Source organism: Phragmites australis, chromosome 4 (genome assembly GCF_958298935.1).
Source record: "Phragmites australis chromosome 4, lpPhrAust1.1, whole genome shotgun sequence".
NCBI lineage: Eukaryota > Viridiplantae > Streptophyta > Magnoliopsida > Poales > Poaceae > Phragmites > Phragmites australis.
Genome location: NC_084924.1, coordinates 48,161,398 through 48,182,337, shown reverse-complemented (window position 1 = coordinate 48,182,337; position 20,940 = coordinate 48,161,398). Strand labels below are relative to the sequence as shown.

The window sequence follows — 20,940 nt, the reverse complement described above, 5'->3', positions numbered from 1 at the left end:
AAAATTCTCTTTATTTCGTTTTTTTTATCCACTTTTCTGTTTTTTTTTTTTTGACAGTTTCTCTTAGAAAAGATTTATAAAGAAGGAAGAGAATCTCATCCTAAAGAGAATAAAATTATAAATCGATTTTTAAAAAATTGTAAAAAACTATTAAAATACTGAAGGGAATAAAAATCTCTTTAAAAAAATTCTGATAGGGAATCCGTCCCGCCGTGCAGCGCGAACGGGCCACCACGCGCCGGCGCACCGTGGACTCGTCCCACGCGCCAACCTCTCCGGCCACATTGTACCCACCGCCAAGTGGGCCCGACCAATTCACGAGCTAAGCGTAGACCCGTTGCACGCCTCCGCCTCGAGCTCGCCCACCTTCTTCTGCAAGCTTCTCCCCGTCGTATCTCGCATCTCAGCCGCCGCACGTAAAAATACCGGAACGGTCAAGGCCGAAACCCAAAACCCCGCCAGCCCCTCCGCCTCCACGCCTCACTCCGCTCCCTCCCATGGCGGCCGCGCAGAGACTCCTCCGCGCAGCCGCCTCCGGTGGCGCGGCAACGGCGGCGGCGAGGAGGTGCATGACGTCGCTGGCGTCGGAGCGGCGGTGGCGGGGTTTACTTTCGCGTCGGGGGAGAAGATGAGGCGGCAGCCGGTGGCGGAGAGGAACGTGCAGTGGGTGTTCCTGGGGTGCCCCGGCGTGGGCAAGGGCACATACGCGAGCCGCCTCTCACGGCTCCTCGGCGTGCCCCACATCGCCACAGGTGACCACGTCCGTGACGAGCTCGCCTCCACCGGCCCCGTTGCTGTGCAGGTGAGACTGAGACTGAGACTCCTCTCTGTCTCTCCACAGTACAGATCAGCCCGTTCTACATTTCGCTGATATGGATTTTGTTTTGGTTCGAGTGGATCAGGGACGAGCTTGAGCTTTATAATTGGAGATTTGGGAATCCTCTGAGCTCATGAGTGCATATCAGTACAAGATTTGGCCTTACTCTTACATTTTGAACTGGGAAATGTTGAAGAGGAAAAAGGAGGTTTTTAGATCGAGAGGCAGTGAAATTGGTGATAGATCTGAGCAGTACGGCAATGAATAGTGTTTGTTATCTGAGCCCAGAGTGGCAAATGACAATCAATTCGCTTTACATGCAAGCGTAAACCCAATTTCGTTGTAGTGTCAGAACCTTTTATTAGCGCGAGCCTGAGGTAGAATATCATACAGCTTTTTTCACAAAAGCATGTCTGGTTAGAGCTGTAGAGGGTTTGAAGTTGGCTCCCTGGACCCTGGTGTTTCCAGGGAACTTCGTACGCTAATGGAGTAATGGTATGTGTTGCTGCTCAATTATTACGTTCTTATTGGAAGAGTACGAATATTCACTCAAAAAACATGTCCTAATTATTCAAGTTTCCGTTAGACTCTTACTGTGTAGCTACGTTTTACTCTAATTTAGCTGTGTTCATTTCATGCCAACTAGTCCATTTCCAACACTACTGAGCGCAAATGGGTAGATTCATATTTCATTGATGATACACATATATGGGTCTGCTTATCTCACATATATTTTGTGAGAGGCTTTTCTTTTCACTTCTGTACCTTGACGTGTGTGCTGAAAATTCCTACTATATTATTTTTTTATTTACCTCATTATCCTTTGTTTTTTTACTCAGAAATGATATAGTTGTCTTTTATTTTTTTCAGCTTGCTGAAATTGTTAATCAGGGGAAACTGGTTTCTGATGAAATCATTATCAATCTTTTGTCCAAAAGGCCAGGGCGAATCGGGATTTATTCTTGATGGTTTCCCATGCACTGTAAAACAAGCGGTGAGAATTTTTTACATATCGTGAACAATTCCTTCTAGTTTCTTTCCTTCATTGAACTCACTCTTGAATGATCAATGTTTTTCCTGCTGCATTTAGTAATGCAATACAATACCATCCAAATAGTTCACATGCTTCTGCTCCCATGGAACCAATGACACTGTGATAGTCTGCATTCTTTTTTTTGGAAAAGTTTTGCTGTCACTCTATATTTATAGCAATATATTTAGAGGCATGATTGCATGACTATCTGTACTCAGTTTTTGAAGTATAATGCTTGACTGTATTGTCTGCTGCTGTAAACAGATGCAGTTCCTGCAGGAATATTAGTCTTACTTTCGATACAAATTTAAACACTTTTGCAGCTGTTATATTGTCTGCTGCTGTAAACAGATGCAGTTCCTGCAGGAATATTAGTCTTACTTTCGATACGAATTTAAACACTTTTGCAGCTGTTGCTGCCATTTGAACTCATTGATACTGAGTGTTGTCAACAATCATCGTCCTTCATTTAACAGGCCTTACAAAACAGAATGCTGTAGTCAGGGACTTGTTCATACATTCACTTGATCATGATGGTCTGAACTAACTATTCTATCTCCCCTGTTCAGGAAATTCTTGATGGAGTTACTGACATCGATATGGTGATTAATCTAAAACTTAGAGAAGATGTCTTAGTAGAGAAGTGCCTTGGCAGAAGGATTTGCAACCAATGTGGAAAGAACTTAAATTTGGCCTGCATCGATGTTAAGGGTGAAAATGGATTACCACCAATGTACATGGCACCACTATTACCCCCTAGTATAACTGCATGTCAAAGCTTATTATCTGAGCTGATGATACCGAAGAGGTGGTCAGAAATCGCCTTGGGATATATGATGACATGGTATGGGCTGTCTATTTTTGTACCCGCTATATCATCCATAAAATAGACACTGTTTTCTCTGAAGTACTGAATTTCAGTTTCTGGTTGAACTGTTTTATTTCTGCACGGCTTACATGCAATTTAGGCTCTTGAGTTGTTGTCGTTTTTTTTTTTTGGTTATTTATAGTGTTTGCATAGCTGGGTCACAGAAGTTTAAAGTTGTAATGGAAGGCTGTAGTTCTTAAGCCTTGCGTAAGATAGACATAGACTCAGTGCTGACTTCTTGTTTTAGCTTTTTATGTTTGGTTCCTGGAAAATATGACACTTGCATTGTGTTAAGTGTTCAATAGTAGCACTGTTCTCATTGACATGTTGAAACTGTACAAAATCCAGTTCACAGTTTGACGCTTAACATTTGGTTTCCTGACCTTGCAGAGTCAACCTGTGGAAGATTTCTACCGGAACCAGGGCAAGCTATTAGAATTTGACTTGCCTGGAGGGATCCCTGAATCTTGGCTGAAGCTGCTCCGTTTTCTAAATCTTGAAGACCAAGAGGAGATGAAGTTGGCAGCTGCATAGGTCTTATGGAGCAGACCTTTTACGTACTCGGACAAATTCATACCGCACATTTTTGAATAATGGAAAAGAAAACTTATTCCATAATTTAGTGCCTATGTGGAAGTAATTTTTTTTTTTATCAAAAGTGAGTTGTTCATTTTCGCCGGCGTTTTGGTGAGCTGGTACTTTGTAACCACGACATTAGTCGTAAGCAGTTCTCATTATTGTCCGGTGAGCAGTAGGATGGACTGCATGAAGACATGCTGAAGTGCTTGCTATTCGTGATAAAGATTTTTTGGACGAGAACTCTAATGTTTCGTGTGGAATGACGTGTGGATACAGAAACTTATTATTTCTGTTTCTTGTCACGTGAGGTGACGAGGCTACATAATCTTGTTGTGTTGGCTTTATAGGGTATGCTAGATGGATGAAACCTGCAAAATTTTGACTATCGAGAATCGCTGCACCCCAACTTGGGCACGTTGGTGCTCTGAACCGAAGCTCAATGATTTCCGGGCCGCCGATCGCAGGAGGGTCTGCTTGTCGCGGTCGCGGAACCGGGCGTAGCGCGGGCCCCGCGGCACGCGGACGCCTACAGGGCGGCGGGCTCCCGCAGGATGTGGCACAGGCCTCCACTCATTAGCCAGCGAGAGCACAGGTCTCCACTTAAATTCTTGTTTTTTTTAATGAATTTAGTTATTTTTTCATGAAGGTAAGAGACACTGACACTCTTATGCCTGTTTAATTTTTAAGCTGGGTCCGTCTTGACAGTAGCGGATGTTAGTTAGGGCCAAAGTGGACTATACCCCCTAATCTTGAAAAATTGTTGAAGAAGTACTTAATGTTACTTACTATATGCCAACAAATTGCTAACATGACCCCTAATCTGAGCTCATGCTAGATTATCCTTTACTTTTTTGTTCCTCCGCCACTGCGCCTTGGTGCCACGGCAACCTTCCATGCCACTCCACCCCCACATGGTCAGTGCCCGAGCGGTTCCTCGCCTCGCCGCATGACGCCTTGGCCGCTGTTGTTGTGTCGAACGACAACCTGCCGGAATTCCACCCGGCGTCATGCGTGCGGCGAAGACACTGCCGCTGCGGCTGCGCGTCGTTAGGTGCCGCTCGGCCGCCCGTTTTTCGTTGGCTCCACTTGGGCCATGCACGCCGCGATCACGGCTAGGCGAGAAGAAAGCAGCAGTGCCACCGACGAATTCCGGGACGGTTCCACTTCGCGGTGGGTAGCAGCGGCCAGCGGTGGATCTGGCGGCGCCGTGGTGAGGGCGGTGGGCACGGCGCAACTTTGCCACGCAAGGGGTGTCGGCCTGCTCTTCCATTCAGTCCCCTATACCAGGTCCGCTATATGTTTGGCATCCATACATCAAACAAACTATGGGCTATTGGAGCAAAAGAAACTCAAACAGGACGATGCGAGCACGTGAATCTCAACAGTAATCACAATAATGACTCTGCAAATCTTTCGCAAGCTTGACCGCTTGAGGTTACACACTTCTGAAGTCCCACCTACTAGCAGTCACTCGGGAATGGACGCTGAAGGCATCATTCTACCTTAAATTGATTCCGTAATAGAGCAAAGATAAAACAAAGACATCCTCGACTCCGCTGGGATAATGATGCCAAAATGGTGTCGGGAGTACAAACAATGCTCAAATGTTTTACCATACATCGGCATACCACAGTAAACGGAAGTAATGAAGAAAAAATATATTAGAGAGTGGTTGCACCATACATATAGACTATAAACAAAAAACAACCTTGGTTTAATTTACCAAGTACAAACAAAAGTTTTAAAAAAGCAAATAATATAACCAAAACCTGTCCCCTTTGTACGTGAGATGGGCAGAAAAAAATACACACAGGGCAATCAGCAGAAATGTCGAGCAAAAAGGTATCCATGGCATGAAAACGTTGGAGTTTTCTCAAAGAATCCGAGCCTGGTATTGACAAATCAACTCGTACAAGATGACTCTAATAAGAGCGGAAAGGCATAGGCATATCAGAACTTTGGGGGAGACCTGCTTCCAGATGCTTTAAAAGGTCCACTTGAACCGAATGGATCGGCGTCATCAAAAGAATCAAACCGACCAAAATTTCTTGGGCTATTCCCTGCATCAGATCCTGTTACATTCTCGCCTTTCGAGCTGCTTATGGAGTCAAACCTGGAAAAACGACTTTCCTGAGGGAATCCACTGTCTTGGGATCTGAACGAATCAAAGCTCCCAAAGTTATAAGAGGAGCTATCATCACGACTTTCACTGAATTTTGGTGAGAATCCAGATGTGTATGCAGGGGTACTTGGAACAGAATCATCAAAGAATGAACTTCTCTTCATTCCAAATACACTAGCGCCACTTGGCGAGCCCACCTCAGACCCAAAGAAATTGTTATGTGTGCGGCCGCGATGGTCAGCTTCCTGTATATTAAGGCAATTCATTAGAAACCAACAAGGGAGAGACACGCACCCAATGACCCAAATACCAGAACAAGAAAGAAGAAACTGCATAGCTTACAGTGTTTAGTGCACTAGAACCCCAAACAGATTCGGTATCTTGATCATCAAAGTTCCATGAAGTTTCATCAGCAAACTTGTCACCAAAAACGGATTCAGAACCACCATGGTCACTGTGTCAAAATATAACTGATGTCATTCTCATACAGGACACAAAAACTGTTATATAACACATGCATCAATATTATGTATGATTTAAGTTGAACATTCTTCAGAATCTTTTTCAGAGAGAGCTTAAATATACGCAGTACAAAATTAGACATTGATGTAAGGATCAGCATGAACCAAAGGAATAAACAAGTACCTGTAGGTTTCTTTTTTGCTGGGAGATGAATCATGCATCCCAAAGTGGGAAGACTTAAACGGGCTTCCTGAGGCACTTCTTCCAGCACTGCCGGGGCTTCTCACAGATTCATCACCAAAATCATACCCTATTTCACTCTCAGACACGCGATCACCACTTCTGTAACGTCTTTCATCCTTGATATGACCATTAGAAGATGCAACAGGGGACATAACATCCCCATCATCCCAAAGAGATGGTACTTTTGTATTTTCAGCAGAAACTGGGTTTTCCTGTATCGTACCGTTATCCTTAACAATACCAAACCCTGTTATTTCATATGATTTAATCAGGAACATAATAAGATTAAACTGAAAATTGAGGAAATAGTTTGCCCGAGTAGAAGGCACGAAAACTAACAATCCATCAAAATCTATGTACAGTTCCACACTAACAATGTTCTAGCTACAAAGGTTCACTAGAATGGAGGCTCTGACAATATATCAGATGAACAGAAACCCATACAGGGAAAATGATAGCAAATGAATTTTATCTGCGTAATTGACATGTATAGGTTATATCAATTAGAAATCAGGCTTACAAATACAGTCAAGGTTTGCTTATTTCAGAACACGAGATACCTAGTATATGTTTACAAGAAAGAGAGACATGGCATTTACAGGTTCTATCAATTAGAAATAAGGCTAACCCCCATTAGTTAAGAACAAAAATTATGCAAGCAGCAGCATGAAAAATTCTAGGATTGAAATTTGAAAACTTTTCAGTGTGCTCAACATGAAAAGTACTCTTATATATGAACAGACAACGGCCACTTTAAAAAAAAAACAGTTCATTTCAAAGATGCTTAAGTAATAACAGAGCGGAATGTCATGAAAGTATTTAACCTTCATCCTCAAATTTATCCCAGTCTTCATCCCACTCAATGGTTCCCTCTTGTGGTCCAGGTTCCCAACCTAACAAAAATGACAAATTGATCAAAAGATATGCAAGTTATATATCTGAAGGCTGCAGGAAGTAAAACAAGATAAGGACATGCAATTTGCTCGCTAGCATTATAAAAATGGAATGGAACTGAAAACTCAGGGAAAATGAAATAAATAACAACATTAAGATGGAAAGTCAGGTACCAGAAGGAAGCTCAACTGATGCAGATGGCTTGAAATGCAGTCCAAAGTGCTTGCACCGTTCGCTAAGAGCTTTCTCCATCTCCTCTAATTGATGTTGTATTCGATCGGCTCGAACCTAGGAAAGCGCTATGGTGTATTGAGAGGAACACGAAAAAAAACTAACTAGCAAAGTTGCAACATACCTGAAGCAATCCATCAACACTGCCACATTGTACCATTTTAATTAACGCATCATGCAGCTCAACTTTCCTCTCCTAAAGAAAATCAATGAACTCCAATTCAAGGCACAAAAATCCATCAAGATACAAGACAACATAAATCAAAAGGAAGCATGAAATGAAAATATGACCAAGGACGAGATACAAAAATAATCTCTGAACTATATTTTTATTTTTCTAAGGTGCAATGATGCAAAACCTGAACATCACGAAATGCATGTTCTTCAACTGCCAGTTTGGAAGCTAACTCTGCCACTTGCTTGTACTTCTCTTCATATTTCTTAGCCAATGATTCCACCTGAATTAAATTAAATACTATACATTAGTTTGCTGGGAATAAACAAGCAATATTCTACAACAAAAGATAGGCAACTAAACATAAATTTGCATTCCCACGACACATGTCGCCGCCCTGTAGGCGTCTGCGTGCCGCGGGGTGGGGTGGAGCATGGCCCTGGCTCCCGCTCTACGCCCGGTCCCACTACTGCGACAACCAGACCCTCCTGCGATCGGCGGCTCGGAAATCATTGAGCTTTAGTTCAGAGCACCAACATGCACGAGGAGGGCTGTGCAGCACGCCCCCATCAAATTTTTTTCCTGCCCAAGTCGGGGTGCAAGTATGCACCGATTCTCGATAGCCAAAATTTTGCATGTTTCATCCATCTAGCATACCATATAAACCCAACACAACAAGATTGTGTACCCTCATCACCTCACGTGACACGAAACAGAAATAACAAGTTTCTGTATCTACACGTCATTCAACACATTTGATCCACATAATGCTATAAGCAGCTCTGCACCTCCAAAGCATTTAGTATTAAAGAATAGCTCAAATGGGGCAACTTCAATGCAGGCATACATCACGTAATAAGCAGTGCTCTGTACCTCACGTTTATCAGAAGATGCCCTTTCTGTGATTTCATTCAGCCTATTGTCGCATCGACTTTTATACAGGACCTTCAGAAAAAGAAAATGAAGGAATAAAATAATGGTCAAAAACAAGTTTTAATGTCAATCTTCAGTGACCTAAACTAAGCCCAAATTACAATTGTGCTTACAAGATCTTGCATCTTTGTGCGGTAGTACTCCAGTTTTTCTCTGGAGTCCAGGATCTGCTTCTCCACCTCAACCTTCACAATGCAAATGAGAGAAAAGGTAAATGGTTTCAAACGTAGAAATTAGTAAAAGATGAAAACATAACTTGCATTAAGCTACTTGCAACTACAGATAAAAAAACATAACTTGCATTAACCACATATGAAATATTTGCAACTATGGAATCCACTCATCCTCTTACTGCCATCTGAAATGGTGTTCCTTGGCAAGGAACAAAAGGCTACCCAGAAAATACAATTTAAAAATGCTAAGAAATAGAGTCTCTAGAATATATTCTGAGCAAGAGTATGTGCATATATTACTCAACTTGATACCACATGGAGTGGAAACTTGTATGGCACAGAGTCACCACGCTTTAGCAGTTGTGTAATTTGACGTGGTGACACAAGTGTGAAGTGACAAGAACTAAATACCTACCTAGCGACACCAAGATCATACGTAACAGATGTTGGTATATTCTTCTCAAGTTAAACATTATAAGCTTTAAGTTTATCTCGTATTGGTTCCTTCAAGCATTCAACAAAATCAACAATCCCACTTAAGAAGGACCCCATTGAGAATCAGAAAATAAAAACAAATATATAGAGGGCCTAACACGGACACTCTATCCCAACCCAGGGTGTGGCTCATTCATGGTTCCATCCCTGATCCCACCTATCCAAAGCACACATACATGTATGCAACATTCTCTTAATGCATAATAAGAACAGATGAACCAATTTAAAGGTGCATCAACTGACTGGATTGAATAACGTAGGACTAAACTGATCAAAGTGGAACAGAAGACATGAAAAGATCAGCATAGACAATTCAGGATATATGGACGTGGTCTACATACCTTCTTAGGAGCATCCGCCACCTCCTGCACAACTGGGTTCACTCCACTTCTGTCATCTTTGTTTCCTTGAGTTGCCACATGATTATCCATACCAGGCATGTGAGATCTTGGTTGCCCTGGCCTGCTAGCCCCATCAGTCTGTGAATGCAAATGAGGTGGCAAGGGTGGCCGCACACCACCAGCAGGCAACCCAGATGCTCCAGGGCCCCTTTGTGGTAATCCTGACCCAACATAAATTACCTTGTGAGAAACAAATCAATCATGCCATGTTGCACTATGGTTATGACATGATAACTGAGAGCCAGAAGACAAGCAAAATGTTACCTGGATTCTGTTGCCATGATGGGCCATTGTATGATGTTGAAGGCAACCCTGTTGCTTGTAACAGGGTCTGATCAAATTTAAGAGATTCAGGAAGCACCGTAGGCAGAGGAGTTCCAGCTCGATGCCTCTCCATTAAATAAAGTGCAATACAAAACTCTCTCAGAGAAAGCATGCCATCATTATCTTGGTCAGACAAGTCCCACACTTGCTTCAGAACCTCTAAAAGTTTAAGAGAACAACACTTGCATTAGCCATTGGCATTGGTATTCCATCCAAAGGGATATGTTTAGCACATCATAAGGAAACAACCACAGAAACAGAAAAGGCTGGAATCCCAAACAGCAATATTAACCATACGGCAAAAATATTGACAGAAAATCAGAGTCAAACAAGCAACAAAGTATGTATAAAACACCTCATAACTGAAATGAATTAGAAATGAACAAGTACATTATTAGGACAGTAAGAAGTTAGTGGCGATATCCCACCTCTTGGAAGTCTCCAACTGAGGAACAGGTTGCGCGCTTCTGCACCAGTTATTTTGCCATCTCTGTCCCTATCAACGTCCCCAAAGACTTTCATGTACTTCTGGATGTCAGATTGAGTAACTTTCGGCCATTGGGAAGCTGAATTAGAAACCCCAGAAGAAACAACCTGTTCCTCAGTTGGCTTTGTGGTAGGCTGAGTCTGTTGAGGTTGGCTGCTACCTTGCAGAGAACCAAGCTGTGCTAGATTCGTCAGGTTCTGGGAACCAGTTGGTGTGGACATAAAACTGGATGAGCCGGGCATCAAGCTTGTAGGAAGCGAGGGCGCAGATACACTTGGCTTTGGCTGAGTAAGAGCAGCGAATATGTCAGTGCTTGACCCTGAACTACTGGCAGGGCCATTTCCAGACAGCATCAAAGCTTTTGAATCTTGAGGCAATACAGCACTGTTGCTACGAGGAGGCAAAGGCGACGAGGACATTGCTTGTGCCTGCTGTCCAGGAGCCATGCCCATTGTACTAGGCAATCCAAGGCCAAATCCACCTCGTGTTGTCTGTGAAGGAGCAGGTCCTGGTGTAACTTGCGGAGCGCCTCCAACTGAACCAACATTACCACTTCCCCAACCAACAGATCCTCCCATGCTGCCTCCACTCAGTGGACCTTGATTAATTACAGGTGCTTGAGCTTGAAGTGATGTTGCCGGAGCTCCGACCTGAGGTGGCCTCATGAAACCGGTGCTTGAAGGGGGCTGTTGATTAAATCCCGTGTTAGGAGGCTGTGATTGCATTGCACTTGGTCCAGCAAATTGAGTTGCCTGCAGAGCACCACCCTGACTTGCAGCCGGCATCATTGAGTTGATCCCTTGGGGTCTTGGAGCAGCTCCAGGGTTCACTTGCGGCGCGCTAACTTGAGTAGAAGTCAGCATCATACCACTTCCCTGGGGCCTTGGAGCAGCAGCCGGATTCATCTGCGCTGCTCCGCCCTGTCCTGGAGCGGGCGTCATCGCAGCGCTCCCCTGGGGCCTAGGAGCCCCCGCCGCACTCATCTGCGGAGGAGTCGGCCCTGTGGCTATCTTCGGAGCTGGAATTCTAGCCGCGGCAGGACCATACAGCGCCGACTGCACTATCTCAGGCGTGAGCTGCCGCCCGCTCTGCGCCACGGTGACCAGGCGCAGCGCGTTGAAGAACTCCGGCCGGCCAAGGAACCCGGTCTTGTTCTGATCGGCGTGCATCCATACCTGCGCGCATCCGAAAAATTCTAACTCATTCGAATTCGCGGGGCAAGGGATCTAGTATCATTTGCGGAGATCACACCTAAAATTGGGCGCTTGAGTCGGCGAGTGCGCGAATTGGAGGGAGATTTTAGGGGGACGCACCTGGGCGAGGACTTGCTGCTGCAGGTTGGCGCCCTGGAAGAAGGAGACAGCCTCCTGGCCGCTGATGCGGCCGTCCTGGTTCAAATCCGCGCGGCGGAAGTAGGCCTCGAAGGCCTCCATCCCCGCCATCGCCGGAATCCGAGCGGGGTACCTCGCCGGTGGGGGTGCTGATGGGTGGATCTGCCGCGGCGGGCGGTGGAGATCTCGGGGGAGCCTGTCGCGGCGGGCTGCAGGAGCACGAGACTCTTCTCCCTCCGCGATGGCAGCGGTTGGGGGGGCAATTCATTATTTGCCATCCTCCCAGATAACGCACGCCCATTTGCCACCCTACCGATCCCCGAAATGCCATTCGGGCCAGCATGTCAGTGACCAGGTGATGAACTGTACTAAGAGCTAAAAAATTTATGTAATCAAAACTAAAAAAGGTTAAAAAAATATGTCGATTTTTTATATGCTCTATAATTCATAAATAACCCATTTTAACTGTATTCATCTAAAAATCTTGTGTAGAATTCAAACTAAAATTCTTCAAAATGTGCTATTTTTTCAACTTTTAATAATTTTTAAGACCTCAAAAAATTCTCAAAAAATCTGAGAAAATTCAATAATATTTCTCTAATATGATTTACTTATTTCTAAAATTATCTTCCACCCTAGTTTATAAGGTGAAAAATAAGTTCCTTTGTAATATCCATTTATTATAATATGATGTACTAATTTATTAGTAATGCCTATTACAAAGTAACACAACTTTTCACCTTATAATCTAGGGTGGTGGGAGGTCATTTTAGAAAGTAGTACATCACATTATAAGAATATTAGTGAATTTTAAAAAAAATTGGAAATTTTTATGAGGTAAAAAAATTGCTAGAAGTTGTAAAAGTAGCATTTTTTATGAAATTTTAGTTTGAATGATATAGGATTTTTAGGTGAATCTAGTTAAAATAGTTTTTTTTATGATTTATAGAGCATGTACAACAATCAACACATTTTTTAACATTTTTTAGTTTGAATTAAAAACAAAATAGCTCTCAGTACTGTTTTTTAGCGCGATGTACTGTTCTGGAGGGTACTGTACATCGACTGGTCACTGACATGCAGACCCAAGTGACATTTTAGCGATGTCTTTTGATAGAGTGGCAAATGGGCTTGCGTCATCTGGGGGAGTGGCAAATAGTCAATTGCTCCCAGCGGTTGGGGTTATGTCGATATGGTGAGCGGGGCAACTTCTCAATTGTTCCCCTCGAGTTTTTAGTTTTCTCAAACAAATCTATTAATCACTGTGCTGTGCTATTTTGGCCCTTTGTTTATTTGAAAAGTCAAGGTAATTGATGTTTCCTCCTGTCAAAAATACTAGACGTTTTAGATGTGATATGGTCTTTGATATGTACCTTTGCTCATTATTTTTAACTATGATATATTTATAAAATCTAATAATTATGAGATTATAAAAGTATTTTTAAAGATAAACCCATACTTATAATTTTCATCTTTTGAAACTAAATATTTCAAAAATTATAGTTAAAGTTTCACAAATTTAACTGCACGTAGTCTAAAACATTATGTATTTATGGCCATAGAGAGTATGCCACTAGAAAGAGTGCACTAGTAACGCTACCTCCAAACACTACCATAAAGACTGTTGTCGATGGATGAACACCGCAAGCAGGGATCCTGAGAGACCCTCTTCGAGATTCGGTCGGGGGGCTGGTCCTGGAACTACATCGTACGTGGGGTTAATGCGTCTGAGACTTAGACGGGATGGATCGTTGTCGGCTAGTAGCAATGAATGCATCAAGGATTTAGATACGTTTAGGCCGTACGGAGGCGTAATACCCTACTCATGTGTGTTCTGTATGTTATCAATGCTCTTCGGATGTCTCTATGTTTTTCTCGATCTCTAGCTCTCTCGTTTTTCTCTATGTTCCCAGGGTTCGGGGGCCTATCTTTCGGCTGTCTGAAGTCCCCTCTCTACGAAGTGCTCCCCCCTTTTATCTACCAGGGGGAGGCCCTCCACGGAGTACCCAGAACGAAGGCACAAGTTCCTGTAAACAATAAATGAAAAGCAACCATCATAGGTCTACAGTTGATGTTACAGAGGGTTGAAAATATATCCCTCGGACTGTCCCATCGGTCTTCACGTCCCAACTTTAGCAAGCGCAGGGGCGCCCACCGGCCAGCCTCTGAGTACCCTCGCATGCCCGTCTGGTCAAAGTAGGTCTGATGCAACAGGGCGATAGGCGATAAGCCTCAAGCCCATCAAAGATATCTTCAAGCCGTCTTTCTTTATGGGCCCCACGAGGGGACATGCGATGGGGCCTGCCGCATTAATTGAGCACATGCCTTCCTGCCAGGCGGCGGCAGGGACTGACGTATTTAGTACAGCAGGCCTGGGGGAGAGTGGTTGGATGTGACCATTCACGCTTCCCATTAAATGTAGTATCGGGCCTCCCACCAACCGACACCTCATCGTGGAGTCCCTGCGGGGTCCACCGGCATGGGGCTTGCCAGGTGCTCGGGGCTCTCCGGGTGCTCGGGGACCAACTGCTCTTGGCCCCGGGCGCCCACTCCCGGACATGGCTCTTCTCCGGTCCTCGGAGCACTCTGGGTACTCGGGGACCAACTGCACCTGGCCCCAAGCACCCACTCCCGGACCTGGCTCTTCTCGGGTCCTCGGGGCACTCTGGGTACTCGAGGACCATTTGTTCTTGGCCCCGAGTGCCCACTCCCGGACCTGGCTCTTCTCGGGTCCTTAGGGCACTCTAGGTACTCGGGGACCAACTGCTCTTGGCCCCGAGCGCCCACTCCCGGATCTGACCCTTCGCGGATCCTCGGGGCACTCTGGGTACTCGGGGACCAACTGTACTAGGCCCCGAGCGCCCACTCCCGGACCTGGCTCTTCTCGGGTCCTCGGGGCACTCTGGGTACTCGGGGGTCAACTGTTCTTGGCCCCTAGCGCCTACTCCCGGACCTGGCTCTTCTCAGGTCCTCGGGGCACTATAGGTACTCAGGGGCTGTCGGTAACATAGGAACCAGGGATCCCCAAGTCCCGAGGCCAGGATAGTAGAATGCCACATGACGCCTTTCCTCGGAGATCGATCCCCCCGATGGCCCAGAAGAGGCAGCTCCGAGAGGGGTGCTTGGGGCCATGAACAGTGGTTCATGAGTACCCGTAGTTCCCCGAGGACCCGATAAGAGCTAGTTCTGGGAGAGAGCGTTCGGGGCCATGAACAGTAGTCCTCGAGCACCCGTAGTTCCCCGAGGACCCGAGAAGAGCCAGTTCCGGGAGAGGGTGCTCGAGGCCATAAATAGTAGTCCCCGAGCACCCGAGAAGAGTCAGTTCCGGGAGAGGGCGCTCAGGCCCGAGTACCCAGAGTTCCCCGAGGACCTGAGAAGCCCCTTGCTGGTGGACCCCACAAGGGCTCAACAGTGAGGTGTCAATCAGTGGAATGCCCGATGCTGCATTTAAGAGAGAGTGTGGCCTGTCACTTCTAACCACTCCCCCCACGCCTGTCATACTTAGTACGTCAGTCCCTGCCACCGCCTGGCAGGGGCATGGAGACATTTAATGAGATGGGTCCCATCGCACGTCACCCTGTGGGGGCCCTAAAGGAAACGGCTTAGAGATATCATCACTGGGCTCGAGGCATATCGCCTGGCCCCCTGCTGTGTCAGATCTGCTCTGACCGATAGGGCATGCGAGGCAGTTCGATGGCTGCCCAGTGGGCCCCCTGCGTCTGCTAAAGTTGGGTGTAATGGGCGACAAGACCGGCCGAAGGCGCATTTTCAACCCCCTGTCACGTCAAGCTGTATCCACATGACGGTTGCTTTCCATTTATGGCTCATGGGAACTTGTGCCCCCGTTTCTGGGCATGCCGAGCCTCCCCCGATAGGATAAAAAGGGGTGCACTCAGGAGAAGAACGGGTTGAACAGGTCGAACGGGTCTAATAAGTTCTAGCACACAGCTGAAGTTCAGAGAGATCCAAGCTGAGTAGAAGCTCAAAGAGATCGGCACTTGAAGACTGAAGCTCTAGACTTAGACAAAAAACCTTGTAACACAAGAGATCTAGAGAAAAGTATCCCCAGAGCATTAATAGCATATCATACACACAGTAGTAGGGTATTACGCTCTGTACGGCCTGAAACTGTCTAAAATCCATTGAGCATTTACTCTCACTAGCCGACGATCATCCGTCCCGTCTACATCTCACATATTCGCATTAAATTCATGTACGAGGTAGATCCAGAATCAGCCCTCTGGTCGAATCTCAAAGGGGGTCCCTCAGGATCCCCGCTTGCGGTGTTCACCCACCAACAGGGGCTAACTGTTCTTGGCCCCGAGCACCCTCTCCCGGACCTGGCTTCGCTTGAGCCCTCAGGGAGGTGGTCCCTGAGGGAAGGCGCCATGTGGCACTGCGCTGTCCTGGCCTTGAGACTCGGGAACCTCCGAATCCCATATCACCGACAACTTCCCTCCAAACAAAGAAGAGAGGTTGCCCTCGGTGATATACTACTTAAGAGTCCGTTTGGATGAGAGAAATGTTTTAGATTCTAACCATAATCAATGAAATATCTGTCAAATATTGCTTGTTGGAGGCGATTCAAATCTAAAACGGGAGAAATGTTTCACTTTTTTTTACACCGTGAGGGATAAACAGGCAAAAGATTGTTTTTCGTGTTTATGAATTACTTAGTTCTCATTTACAATTGTCATCCTTTTTTGAGAATTAAAATCCATCCAACTAGCCAACATGATTACACAAAGTGATTCTAATTCATTAGAGAATTAATATAAACAGGCAAAAGATCGTTTCTCCCGTTTCTGAATCACTTACTTCTCATTTACAACTATTATCCTCTTTTAAGAATCTGAAACACTATCAGACGGGCCTTAAGTTAATAAAAATATATTTACCACTTTTGCAGAATTTAAAGACACTCACAGCTAAATCGAGCCCATTGAAGCCATTAAATTCTATACCTTTGAGGCATCGATTCCCTTCTGGTGCACACAATTTTCTTTAGCTTTGCCTACTTAATATGCTCTTGCTTTGGAATAGTATCTTGGGCATGTTTGGTTCCAAGGGAAAACTGTGAGGAACCGTCCAAATAGTATTCTAATTAATCATCAGGAGGATTATTATTCATAATCACAACCTCGACGATTAACCAGAATACCATTCCGGTAGTCCCGGCACGTGTTTTGTGCCCAGGATCGGAACACATGCCTTCCAACTCAAATATCACAACACAGTTTAATAGAGAGCAAATAATTAAACTGGATTACCATTGTTAAACAAGCAACTGCTTCCACAATTTACAACAAAAGAGGAACAACAACTACTATGCAGCGGAAGAAAAACCTATACAACAAAAGAGTATGGAGCCGTATGCCCTTAGGCTCCATACCAAAAGCGCCAGAGTTCGGAGTAGAAGGTGCTACTCCTGCCCGCCACCCTGATCGGCAGGCACAAAGTAGCCGAACACTGCCTCTTCTTCGCCAACCTGCGAACCTGAAAGCAACTTAAGGGCAGCACCCCTTAGTACGAAGGTACTAGCAAGTCTTACACAGTATGAGTATATATATTCTCGACTCCAAGGATCATGCATTTAAAGCTGTAGCAAGGATTAAGACATGTTTAAGTTTATTAAGCGGTAAGCAACCTAGACTCTAAGTGTAAGCAACTGTCTTAACCAACCACCGACTCAAACCCTGCCAACCAACTGATCAAAACAGATATACAACAACAAGAGTATAAAAGCAAACCATTCCCACCAAACCACCAACCACATACCGACCAAACCACCCCAATCCAAACCACATCGAAACTCTACGACCAAAATATGGTCGCTCGGTGGAGATAAGCGATAGCGATGCTCATGACCGAGAGCGCGGCAGCTCGAACTGATTATACACCCTGCAGGGGATACTCCTGGACCCACACGACACAGGGACCATACGGCTTGTGCCACCCGCTAAGATGCGCACAAGGGGGTACCCGTGACAACCTTTCCCAACCAGGCCCAACCATGTGGATCAACCATAGCTCGGCACGGCGGTATTAGAACTACTCCCCGAGCAAACTAATACCGCTAAAAGCCCGGACTCAAACCGGACTCACACCGTCTATGACGAGGCCCACATGACCACGTCTGCGAAGGTAATCGGCTCGCCTACCATTATATCAGCATGTGGTGAGTAAGGTATGTGCTAAAGCCGACTACACCGATGATCGGTGCTTAACCGGTGCAAGCGGTCTACGGTGTCCGGGTTCCCTCCCCGAACTGCCTGAGGACTCCTCGTGAGCAGATGACACCCCTAACACCGCCCACACCTCGTCTCAACTCACCACTCACCAAACCGACTCATCATCAACACAACCATAAGTGCGAACAAGTAATAAGTCCTAGGCTCGCGACAACGGTGGACGCCGTCGTCGACTTCTACCGGAAAGCCTAAGTACCACTAAGCATAGCGAACTAAAATTAGACCTCGATGACACCACTAGGCTCCTAGGAACAACACATGACACGTGACCGAAATGGGATAATGCATCGGCATAGGTTCTACCCAACTCAGTACCCGACACATGCAATGTATACATAAGCGTAGATAATATATTAAAATTTCAAGTAGACACGGTGCAATATGAACGATGCTTGCCTTGCTGCCCTGAATCAGAAAGGTGGGACGCCTCACGATCGCCCACGGCCTCCGGGATCGACGGATCGGCGTTCACTACAGAGAGCAACGCGTGCAATGTAATGAGCATGTATGAAATGCGATCATGTAAGAAAAATATGCTCCACAATACATGACAACATTATTCCAAGATCGTACTGTCCAAACCAGAATTTTCCAAGTGGTCTCAAAAAGTTTGGAGTTCCTACGAATTAACTACGAATTTTACAAGCTATCAGCTATCAGGAAAGCCTGATAAACCGTGCTCGGGGTGCCCGGGATGAACAGTACTCACGGGTACCCGGGGTGAACAGTACCCGGGGGTGCTCGGGGTGAACAGTACCCGGGGGTGCTCGGGTGAATAGTACCGGGGTCCTCGGGATCGACCGTGCTCGGGTGCTCGGGGTGAATCAGTACAGGGGTGCTCGGGTGCTCGGGTGCTCGGGTGAACAGTACCCGGGGGTCGTCTGGTGAACAGTACCCGGGGGTGCTCGGGGTGCTCCGGTGAACAGTACCGGGGGGTCGTCGGGTGAACAGTACCCGGGTGCTCGGGAGTGCTCGGGGTGACTGCGCTCGGGTGCTCGGGTGAACAGTACCAGGGGTCGTCGGGTGAACAGTACCCGGGGTGCTCGGGAGTGCTCGGGTGAACAGTACCCGGTGTTGTCGGGTGAACAGTACCCGGGGTGCTCGGGAGTGCTCGGGGTGAATGTGCTCGTGCTCGGGTGAACAGTACCCCCGGTCGTCGGGTGAACAGTATCAGGGTGCTCGGGTGAACAGTACCCGGCGCTACAGTAAAATCAGCCTCGCGCAGCTCCAGAACAGCAACCATTACGAAGGGAAAAACTGGGCTAAACTAACCTGGGAGTCTCTCTAAATCAAAAGTAAAAATGCCTAGAAGGGTGTACAGGGTCTAGACTTTGCTCAACCGCCTAGTAACATGATTCCTAACTCAAATCCACATAAATCCTCATTTGTTCCCAGACTGCAAAACTTTAAGAACTTTGCAACCCTAGTTCCAGATTCAAGATCTATCCAACCAAAAATGAGCATACTTGCCATGGGAGCCTAGCAGACTCACCCAAGGTCCTTTGCTGAGGTTGGTGACCGCCAGTTGAAGGAGGAAACGACGGAAAATGGCTTGGAGAAGAGAGGAAAAACTGCTGCTTCCTTGCTTCTCCCAAAGAACACCAAACAAGTTCAGAACCAGCTCGAATTCCTTCGGGGAAACTGAAAATGAATTGGATGGACGAGTAGTCCTTGAGCTGGTGGTCTCGTGAGTACCACATACGTACCTTGATCTTGCTCCCAGAGGTAGGGATCCAAAAGGGGAAAAAGGGAGCCTAAGAGAGAGAGTGAGAGAGACAGCCAACTCCAACTTGCTTCCTCAAAAAGCCTCATATGGTGGAGTGGGTGAGGAGTACGTATGGGCAAGTTTGAGGGGAGAGAGAGCTGTTGCCCACTTATAGAGAGATATTTTTCCACCCAAGTGGGCCCCATTTACCTAGAGGAAAGTCCAGACTTGCTTCCAGCTCCTTTATTTCTCTTAGTTTTTCCTTCTCCCACCTCATTGACTCAAAGTGAAGTGCTCCAGTGACCCAAACTGGAACATGAACCTGAAATTGCATGTTTTAGGATTAAAACACACAATTATGGATTTCGGGACGTGACAAACCTCCCCCCCTAAAAAGAATCTCGTCCCGAGATTCAGTACGAGTCGCGGAGAGAACGATGAGCACACTCATGTGAGAGATTCCAAATATGCCATATTACGACATCTTTCACAAGTCCTCAAAGAACTCAGGATACTCGGAGCGGAGCTTATCTTCCCGCTCCCATGTCGCTTCGGCTTCTGTATGGTGGCTCCATTGGACTTTCAGGAATTTGGTAGAGTGGCGTCGTGTCTTGCGCTCGGCTTCATCCAAGATACAAATTGGTCGCTCACAATATGTCAAATCCGGTTGCAACTCTTGGGGTGCAATTTCAACGACTTCCGTCGGGACTCGGAGACACTTCTTCAATTGTGACACATGGAACACATTGTGTACGGCGGAGAGAGACGGAGGTAAGTCCAACTGGTACGCGACCTCTCCACGCCGAGCAAGAATCTGAAATGGACCAACATACCGAGGCGCCAATTTGCCTCGGACTTGGAATCGACGAACGCCTTTGAGAGGTGAGACCTTCAGGTACACGTGATCCCCCACCTCAAAGGTGAGCTCTCGGCGACGTCGATCCGCATAGCTCTTCTGCCTAGACTGGGCCGTGAGAATACTCCTGCGGATATTCTGGACATGGTCTTCTGCCTCCTTGACCAAATCCGGACCCAGAAAAGCCCGCTCACCGGATTCAGACCAATTCAGCGGCGTACGGCACCTCCGACCATAAAGGGCCTCGAATGGCGCCATCCCAATACTAGCCTGGAAACTGTTGTTATACGAAAATTCCGCGAACGGCAGGCATATGTCCCACTTCTTCCCATAAGTGAGCACACAAGCACGGAGCATATCTTCGAGAATCTGATTTACCCTCTCCGTCTGACCATCCGTCTGCGGGTGATACGCCGTGCTGTGGAACAATTCGGTTTCCATAGCCTCCTGGAAACTTCTCCAGAAATGAGAAGTAAACTGTGTACCCCGATCAGAAACGATCTTCTTCGGCACTCCATGGAGACAAACAATTCTAGTGAGGTACAACTCCGCATACTGCT

The 20,940-nt window shown here is 46.2% G+C and overlaps 1 protein-coding gene and 1 pseudogene across 1 annotated transcript; one reads left to right on the top strand and one right to left on the bottom strand.

The window, feature by feature from the left end:
• The first annotated feature begins 339 nt into the window (after positions 1-339).
• LOC133916993 (probable adenylate kinase 1, chloroplastic) lies at positions 340-3,648 on the top strand (annotated as a pseudogene).
• Positions 3,649-4,940: 1,292 nt separating this feature from the next.
• LOC133916996 (uncharacterized) lies at positions 4,941-11,846 on the bottom strand. The gene is made up of 13 exons (XM_062360915.1): positions 11,551-11,846; positions 10,179-11,412; positions 9,691-9,909; positions 9,367-9,587; positions 8,471-8,542; positions 8,298-8,369; positions 7,609-7,707; positions 7,374-7,445; positions 7,192-7,306; positions 6,949-7,017; positions 6,065-6,371; positions 5,762-5,873; positions 4,941-5,664 (listed from the first exon to the last, which is right to left on the bottom strand). The coding sequence occupies exons 1-13, from the start codon at positions 11,677-11,679 to the stop codon at positions 5,248-5,250; spliced, it is 3,138 nt and encodes a 1,045-aa protein (XP_062216899.1). The 5' UTR covers positions 11,680-11,846; the 3' UTR covers positions 4,941-5,247.
• Positions 11,847-20,940: the final 9,094 nt, after the last annotated feature.

Bases quoted from the DNA above. Each gene is read 5' to 3' on its own strand.
- LOC133916996 (XM_062360915.1), bottom strand. From the start codon at position 11,679: ATGGCGGGGATGGAGGCCTTCGAGGCCTACTTCCGCCGCGCGGATTTG. The intron at 5,874-6,064 runs GTACTTGTTTAT...ATTTTGACACAG, and splicing joins AGCAAAAAAGAAACCTACAG to TGACCATGGTGGTTCTGAAT. The intron at 5,665-5,761 runs GTAAGCTATGCA...CTTAATATACAG, and splicing joins GTTCTAGTGCACTAAACACT to GAAGCTGACCATCGCGGCCG.